The following is an 8,755-nucleotide window of genomic DNA, read 5'->3' as shown; positions in this document are numbered from 1 at the left end:
AGTCACAAGGGCGGTAAACAACTTCCCCAGGTCATCCAGTCAGTGGAAGAGCAGGGACCCGAAGCCCAGACCGCCACAGGGACATAGGATAGCTGGTCTTGGAGCAGGAAGATGGACACACCCTCGGGGGGGACATCTGGGGTGTGAGGGGACAGCCAGTGTGAGGGGACATCTGGGGGTGTAAGGGGACAGCAGATGTGAGGGAACATCCGGGGGTGTGAGGGTACAGCAGGTGTGAAGGGATATCCAGGGTGTGAGGGGACATCTGGGGCATGAGGGGACATAAGGGGTGTGAAGGGACAGCCAGTGTATGAGGGGAACATCCGGGGTGTGAGGAGACAGCAGGTGTGAGGGGATATCCAGGGTGTGAGGGGATATCCAGGGTGTGAGGGGACAGCGGTGTGAGGGGACAGCAGGTGTGAGGGGGCAGCAGGTGTGAGGGGACAGCTGGTGTGAGGGGACATCTGGGGCGTGAGGGGACATCCGGTGTGAGAGGACATCCGGGGTGTGAGGGGACAGCAGGTGTGAGGGGACATCGGGGGTGTGAGGGGACATCCGGTGTGAGAGGACATCCGGGGTGTGAGGGGACAGCAGGTGTGAGGGGACATCGGGGGTGTGAGGGGACATCCGGGGTGTGAAGGGACATCTGGGCTGTGAGGGGACAGCAGATGTGAGGGGACATCCAGGGTGTGAGGGGACAGCAGGTGTGAGGGGACATCCGGGGTGTGAGGGGACATCCGGGGTGAGAGGACATCCGGGGTGTGAGGGGACATCTGGGGCGTGAGGGGACAGCAGGTGTGAGGGGACATCTGGGGCGTGAGGGGACACCTAGGGGTGTGAGGGGACAGCCGGGCTGTGAGAGGACATCCGGGGTGTGAGGGGACATCCGGTGTGAGGGGACATCCGGGGTGTGAGGGGACATCCGGTGTGAGGGGACATCCGGTGTGAGGGGACATCCGGGGTGTGAGGGGACAGCAGGTGTGAGGGGCCATCCAGGGTGTGAGGGGACATCCGGGGTGTGAGGGGACATCTGGGGTGTAAGGGGACAGCAGGTGTGAGGGGACATCCGGGGTGTGAGGGGACATCTGGGGTGTGAGGGGACATCCGGTGTGAGGGGACATCCGGGGTGTGAGGGGACATCTGGGGTGTGAGGGGACAGCCGGTGTGAGGGGACATCGGGGGTGTGAGGGGACATCTGGGGTGTGAGGGGACAGCAGGTGTGAGGGGACATCGGGGGTGTGAGGGGACATCTGGGGTGTGAGGGGACATCCGGTGTGAGGGGACATCTGGGGCGTGAGGAGACATCTAGGGGTGTGAGGGGACAGCCGGTGTGAGGGGACATCCGGGCTATGAGGGGACATCCGGGCTGTGAGGGGACATTGGATGTGAGGGGACAGCCAGTGTGAGGGGACAGCAGGTGTGAAGGGATATCCGGGGTGTGCGGGGACAGCCGGTGTGAAAGGACAGCCGGTGTGAGGGGACATCCGGGGTGTGAGGGGACATCCGGGGTGTGAGGGGACATTCCGGGGTGTGAGGGGACATTCCGGGGTGTGAGGGAACATCCGGGGTGTGACGGGACAGTGGGTGTGAGGGTACATCCAGGGTATGAGGGGACATCCGTGGTTATGAGGAGACATCCGAGGTGTGAGGGGATATCTGGAGTGTGAGGGGACAAGCGGGGTGTGAAGGGACATCCCAGGGAGTAGGGAATATTCCTGCGCGGGCTCTTGAGGACCCGGAGGGCGGGGCCGCAGTGGCAGCCGGGACTACCTTTCCCAGCAGGCGGCGCGCTATGCGTCACTTCCGGCGGCGCCCGCGGCGCGCGTGTGGGAGTGGGTAAGAGAGTGTTTACTTCCGGCCGCCGCAGCCGCGGGCTGAGGGCCGAGCAAGTCGGGCGGCGGGCGCGGCGGGCCCCGCGCAGCCATGGACTGGCTCATGGGGTGAGTCCGGCGGCGGGGCGGGCGGGCCGGGCCGCGGGGCGCGCCGCGGGCGGCACCGGTCAAGGACATCCTAACTGGCGGGCGAGGGGCGTCCCCGGGTCAGGCCCGGGGCCGGGGCTCCCTGGAGCGGGTTCGGGGCCGGGCCGGGAGCGGGCCCGCGTCCGGCCTGCAGTCGAGCACTCGCGCGGAGCGCCGCGTCCCGGGAGCCGGACCGGGACCGGCGGCCACACCTTGCTGCTGGTTGTCGGCCGGCGGGGCATGTCGGACCGGGGCTGCTCGCCAGTCCGCGCGGGGAACTTGCTTCTGCAAGAAATAACATTGATGCCGGCAGAGGACCGTCCCTTTAAAAGGAAGGCAAAGGAGCAAAACAACCCAACTCTGCCAGCGTCCGCCGGGCGAGGTCGGCGGGCAGGGTGCGCTCGGCGCTTCCGCGGGCGGCCGCCGCAGGGCGGGGTAGGAAGGAAGCATCAGCACCGGGCCCGGGCTGGGCTCTCCCTCCCTCGGCGTGTGTTGGGCTTGCTGGAGGTTAGATCAACGTGCGGAACGTCACGTCGTTCTCCACAAGTTATTCTACCTGCCTCGGTTCTTTTTTCTTCTTTTCTTTCTGTTTTTTTTTTTTTTTTTTCTTTTTACTTTTTGAGGATGGAGAAGGACAGGCACTTCTCACCCAGTTGGGCGGTCCTTCGTCAGCCTGGCTCGAACGTGCACAGCGCTCCTCTGGAGTCAGGGTAGTTACTCTAGGGCCTCGGGGTGGGAGTGAGGGAGCGCTTGCCTGTTGTTGGCCGGGGTGGGTGGAAGGCTTGTCTGGACACCGAAGTCCTGGAAGGGAGATGAAAAGTCCCATGTACGTTTCATGTCAGTGTCTATCGGGCCCTTGCAGGCACAGGCAGAGTGAAGGGCGCTGGCAGGATAATCAGCATGAGATGAGTGAGACCCTTCCCAACTGGCAGGTTGGCTGCAGTCTAGTGAAGGGGGAGACCAGGGGCGACCAGACAGCGCGAGGGAGGAATTGGAAGGCCAAAGACAGGTGCTGAGTGTGTCGGGGATGACCTGGAGCCAGAGCGCAGGGGCCTGGACGGCATGGCATTGTGGGGCGAGGCAGCTCACCTGGTTTCTTGCAGAGGTGGGACTCCCATCCCAGCCTCGCTGCTCAATAGCTGTGTGACTTTAGGTGGTCACTTCTTCTCCAGACCTTTTACAAAGTCATCTGTAAATTGGGAGCCAGGGTCCTTGTCACCTGGCACTGTGGAAGGGTATGCTGAGGTGACAGAGCAAAGCGTGTAGCACAATGCCTGGCACTGGTGGGTGTATAAGTAGAGGTGTTCACCGGAGGGCAGACAGCTGTGTTTATTCTGAATGGTGGGTGCTTGTGTTCTGCCTTTATCAGGAGAGATGGCCTCCTGCAAGTCGGTTTCAGAGGAGTAGACTACTGATTGGCTGAGTTGAATTCGCAGGCCTTCGTATCAGAGGGACCAGCCTGATCAGCGGGGTTACTGAGGAGGCAACTGATCGTATTCTGCCTGTTATTCTGTGCTTGTGTCTGTAGGAAGCAGGTACTCTGTCCCTGGAAACTGACTGGCAGTCTGTTTTTTCTAACTGCCCAAGGTCTGTGCTTTATGGACTTTATTGTTGTCATTGTGAACAACCAGAAATTTAACACAGCTGTTCTTGAGGCCCCTGTCAAGACTATGCAACCAGGTGGTCATCTGGGCAAGGTCAGCAGACCACTTATTTCTTTGCGCTTGGTGGCCGGTGCCCGTGTTGGAGGAAGACAGTTTTGAAAGGGACCGTCTTGGAGCTGATGCCTCTGTGGTCTCTGTGGAGGGAAGGAGCCCTCGCTGCCGCTTGTTTATAAAGTAGGCAGTTCTAAAGTGACTTGAGCTCTCCAGAGAGAGGTTAGGATGGAGTTTGCTTATCTGTGTGTGTGTCTTTTTAAACTTGATGGACTGCGGGTCGGATTTGGTGAATCATGAATTCTTTCACATCTCCTTAGCTATGAACCCCCTGCTCCTCAAAAAAAAAAAGAAGCCGGAATAATCTCAGTCGTCAGGTTCTGATCTTCTTGAGAACGTGTTTCCAGGGTGGGTGTCTTAGGACTCTAGAGCTGGGAGGGCTGGGGTATCCCCTTGTCTCTCCCACGAGTTTATTGACCATCTGCTGTGACGTAGGAGGCTGCCGAGGCCCGAACTTCACAGCCACGGGGGACGTGAGCAGTGCAGACCCCGGGCCTCCCACCCTGCTCCACCTGCTGCTCCCCCGGCGCCCCTCTGAGGAGAGCTGACCAGAGGCAGGTGAAGGGTCTGGCTCCTGCCGACACCTTTTGCGCGCTCAGTGCTGGGGCTGCAGTTGGCCAGGTTGCAGCCTGGAAGAATCGAGGATTTGTGTATGTGTGTTTTACTGTTTCTTGATATTTTTGTTAATTCACACCATTCGCTCTCAACCAGGTTGTTTGGAATAGTTTTCATGTTTTTCCTGTTTTTTGTTCTTTTCAAAAGAAGGATTTTCTTTGCCTTCATTCATCTTGAGTGACAAAGTGTGGACGCAACTGGAGCGGCGAATGGGGCGCCCTCCTCCTCTTCTGCACGCCGTCCTGACCACAGGAGAGGCTGACAGACGGTTCTGTGAGCTTGCATCTTCCCCGTCACTGCAGGGCCTTGCTGAGTAACGCTGGCAGCCTTATCTTCAGCTCTCCCTGCCGTGGGTGAGGAAAGGGAGGCCTGCAGGAAACCTGCTCGGGGAGCTAGAAATGAAGCCAGCATGTTATAACTTGCTGCTGGGCTTTGCTGGGCTCACTTGCAGGAGAGCTTTGTGCCAGGCAGCTCACATCCGCTGTCTTCCTGTGCGTTTCCTCTGCTTGGCATTGAGCCGGCCGTTGAAGTCGGTGCGTGGTAGCTTTGTCCCTCTCTTTTTACGAAAGTAATTTCTAACTTGAAAAGGGCCGTGACTTCTTGTGTGGGTCACTTCTGTGGTCCTTGTCCTTTCTGGACAGTAGCTGGCAGGCTCTCACTCTCCTCGCCCAGAGCAGAAGCTGCATGAGCTGGGGCAGTGAGGGACCCACCCGACAGAGCGTGGTGGTTTGAGGCGCCTTTTCCTCTGTCCTTCACTGGCAGTGGTGGGCATCTAGGAGTGGTCGATAGCAGTGCGGTTTCTGTTTTACCCGACAGAACCACTCCAGAAGCTTCCCAGCGAGCATCTGGGAATGCAGGAGAGGAAACACACTCCCCTCGCTTCTGCCTGGGGGGGCACAGGGTGAAGTTTGCAGGGACCTGCCTGCCAGGGCGGGGCCCGTGCACCCCGCCAACCCCTGACTGGGGCAGCTCCCAGCCTTGACGTCGGCGCCTCCTGTTCCTCCCTGGAGGCAGAGGAGGTGGGTGAGGTGCAGGGTAGGGCTTCCTGGCTCTCCTGGCCGAAGAAGATCGGCTCCTAGACGGGTCACTTACTCCAGAGGGTGATGGGCTTGGCGCTCTTGGGCTGTGCCTAGGGTTTGCTGTGCAGACAGGGCCTTTCGGGCCCAGTGGCTCTGCCCGCAGGCCTCGTGCTCGAGTGAAGGGGACCCAGTCCTGTGGTTGCCACCTCTGTGGGTGTCTGAACTGGGTGTTGATGACCGTCCCTTGGCAGTTTGCCTCTGAGGAGGATGTCGTGGTGGCTGGCTATCAAATCGGATCATGAGAACACCCAGGCTGAACTTTAACAGCCTCATGGAGGTGTAATTTACATACCATAAAGTTTACTTGCATTTGGTGTACAATTAAGTAATTTTTAGTAAAATTACAGAGTAGCATGACCATCACCACAGTTTAGTTTGAGAACACTGTGGTCACCCGAAAGAAACCTGGTGCTCGGTGGCTCCCTTTTCCCACCCCAGCCCTGGGCAATAACTGCTTTATGGTCCGTGTCTGCACATCTGCCTGCTGGGCCGTTTTTGTAGAGATGGGACGGAGGCACAGCACGTGGTCTTCTGTGACCCGCTCGCTCATCTCTGCTGTAGACGTCCTTCGTGCTGTCACTGGTCTCAGCTGTCCTTTTGTTGCCAAGTGATAATCCGTGGTGTGGAGATTTGTGAGTATCGCCTCTTCATGGACACCTGGACTCTAACTGCTTTTCACTGGTCCTGAGAGATGTTGCTGTGACCCAGCCTCTTTCAGCCAGCCGTGAGCTGGACGCTTCCCACCGGGAGACCTCCAGGTCCTGCTGCATTTGCCGTCTGGCGTGGGCCGGGCCCTGAGCCCAGGATGAGATGGAGAAGATAGTCTGTGCTGTGTCAGGCTGGCGCTGGGGGCGCTGAGGGCCCGGCAGGTGGCTTGGGAGGGTGCGTAGGAGCTTTCCAAGTAGGAGCGAGGGAAGGTCGTGTCCTGGGAGGAGAATGGCACATGCAGAGGCACCGCAGCAGGAGCAGTGTGACCCCCGCCTGCCCGTCCCGGAGCAGCGGCAGGGCGTGCGGCAGGTAGGCCTGGGCGGGTGTGCTGACCCCTTCAAGGAGAGCCGTGGTCATGTAGAGCACACTCTCTCTCTCTTTTTTAAAAATTATTTATTTTTGACTTCACTGGGCCTCTGTTGCTGCACATGGGCTTTCTCTTGTTGCAGAGAGCAGGGCATGCGGGAGCTTAGTTGCCCTGCGGCCTGTGGGATCTTCCCTGACCAGGGGTTGAACCCGTGTCCCCTGCATTGGCAGGCGGGGTCTCAACCACTGGACCACCAGGGAGGTCCATGCGGAGCCCTCGTGGAACGAGCCCCATGTGTCTGCACACTTGGTGGTGACGCGTCATTTCTCACATGTCCTGCTTGGAGGGTCTGCAGGGAGCCCTCGCATGAAGCGTCCCCAGGGCTGTGCTGCTGGTGAGAGACTGGCGGACGGGAGCCCAGCAGAGCCACAGGGAGCCTGGTGGGTGCCGGGCAGGGCCCGCCTTCCGCCTGGCAGATGCCCCTGGGGCAGCCGCAGCCATTGGCCTTGCTTCTCACCCCTGCCCCCGGTGTCACTGCCCGCTGGGCTCACTAAGGCCCTGTCTCAGGATGTGGGAAGGCTGGGTGGCACCGGGGCACTGGCTGCCGGGCTTGTCCAGCACTCGTGCCGGCCTGGGAGGTACCTGCTCAGGCGGGTGCTGGCGGCCGCCTCTGTGTGGATGCCTCTGTAGATGTTCTGCCTGTACCAGCCTTTCCCATGCCACCCTTGCCGTGTCCTGGAAACTCGGCTGTGCCCAGACCCACGTGGTTTCGTCAGGGAGGGGTTTAGGGGTCCGAGAGGGAGGCTGAGCCTGGGCGCAGTGTGCTTGGCAGAGTGCCCTCTGTGCCTGTTTTGAGCGCGTTGGCCCCGCGAGCTGGTCTCAGCGCCCAATGGCGACTTCTGTGCATGTCCCCCCAGCAGTGGCTGCGTCTGGAAGAGGCGGCGGCGCGTGCTGTTCCCAGCTGACTTGGCTGGAGGGCCTGCCCTTCTTTGTCCCCCTCGTGTTTGTTTCTCTTTCTGCCAGGCATTTCTCCGGGCCCGGGGCGCCCCTGGCCCTGTGCAGGGCTCTGCCACAGGATGGGGCCTGGGGACAGTTGGAACCGGAGGGTAGACTGTGGACACTTAAGGTGAGGAGGGGCTGGCGCGGGGCTGGGCGCTGTGGTTCTCTCTGAGTGGAGCCGCATGCCTTTGGGCCTCAGCCATGTTCTCCGCATCGCCTGGTTTTCTTCTCTTTGAAGAAGTCTCCTTGATGGCGGAAAGCGTGGCTGTGTGCGCGCGCCTGCGAGTGGCCAGGCCTGATGTCCCCCTGCCACTGCTGGCAGGGCTTCCCCAGAGGGTGGGTGCAACACTGGGAAGTGGGGCGGGGTCCTGTGGGCAGTTGCGTGAGAGCCATTTAGTGGGGATTCTGGAGGGTCTTTGAAAACTTTCTGTTTGAGCTAAGAGCTGGGGGATGCGAAGGGGCTCAGGGCCCAGATGGTTTGGGGTTTGAATCCCGACTGCAGCTTCACAAGATATCCTGTTTCACTTTCGAGAGCCTCAGTTTCATCCTCTGTGAAATGGATGGGGGATGAATAGTAACCTTCCCAGCGGGTGGTGGGTGGGTGTTCTGCGTCCACATGGAAAAGGCCCTCCATGCCCTCGGCGGTGCCTGTGTGCAGAGTGTGGGTGAGGGCGCTGCATGCCAGGCCCCCAGGCCCCCTTGTCGCCACTGCCCCCCTCCCCCTGCCCTGCCGTGCTGCTGTGGCGAGCAGCTGCCCTGGTCCCGGTGCACGTGGCCCCCTTCTGCAGCAGGCCCAACTCCAGGGTGACCCAGGCGGGGAGCGAGGGTGCAGGGGCTCTGTGCCCTGAGGTGCCTGATCCCAGCCCCTGCCGGCCGTGCCCTCCATCTGTGACCCTCCCACTGGCTGCCCCTGCCAGTGTCCAGTGCTGCTGGCCCTGGGCTGGTGCACCTGGACCGCTCTCCTATCCCCCAGGTGCTGCGGGAGCTGCCCAGCCACTCCTTGGGTCTCCTCTCCCCCCAGGTGGTGGTTGCGGGTATGGAGGTGAAGCTGCTGTGGCGGCGTGTCCTCGGGTCCGCGCCTTCCGCACTGAGAGTCATCCTGGGTCACCCCAGGGATGCGTGCTGGGGCTGCGGGGCCGCCTGCAGCAGGGCTTTCTGCTGGCTCTGTCCTCACGCCAGCCCATTCGGGTCCCAGGCTTACCTCCCCCGTCAGTGTGGTCCAGCTCGTGGTGGTCATGACTGGCCCCGCTGGTCCGTCCCCCAAGTTCCTGGGGGCGTCTCAGAGGGAGGGCAGAGGAAGTGGTTATCACCTGTCCCAGCTGCCTGTTAGTGAAAGAAAGTGAAAGTGTTAGTTGCTCAATTGTGTCCAGCTCT

The 8,755-nt window shown here is 60.7% G+C and overlaps 1 protein-coding gene across 2 annotated transcripts in view; it reads left to right on the top strand.

The window, feature by feature from the left end:
• The first annotated feature begins 1,813 nt into the window (after window positions 1-1,813).
• MOB2 (MOB kinase activator 2) overlaps window positions 1,814-8,755 on the top strand; it is a 52,525-nt gene continuing 45,583 nt past the window's right edge. Inside the window, exon 1 of one of the 2 annotated variants that reach the window (XM_043923098.1) lies at window positions 1,814-1,940. In XM_043923098.1, coding sequence (XP_043779033.1) covers window positions 1,924-1,940 — 17 coding nt within the window. In that variant the 5' untranslated portion in view covers window positions 1,814-1,923. The remainder of the gene's footprint in view (window positions 1,941-8,755) is intronic. The other variant, XM_043923079.1, reaches the window with a different exon arrangement.

The sequence above is a fragment of the Cervus elaphus genome, chromosome 2 (genome assembly GCF_910594005.1).
Source record: "Cervus elaphus chromosome 2, mCerEla1.1, whole genome shotgun sequence".
Lineage (NCBI taxonomy): Eukaryota > Metazoa > Chordata > Mammalia > Artiodactyla > Cervidae > Cervus > Cervus elaphus.
This window is presented reverse-complemented; position numbering and strand designations above follow the sequence as displayed.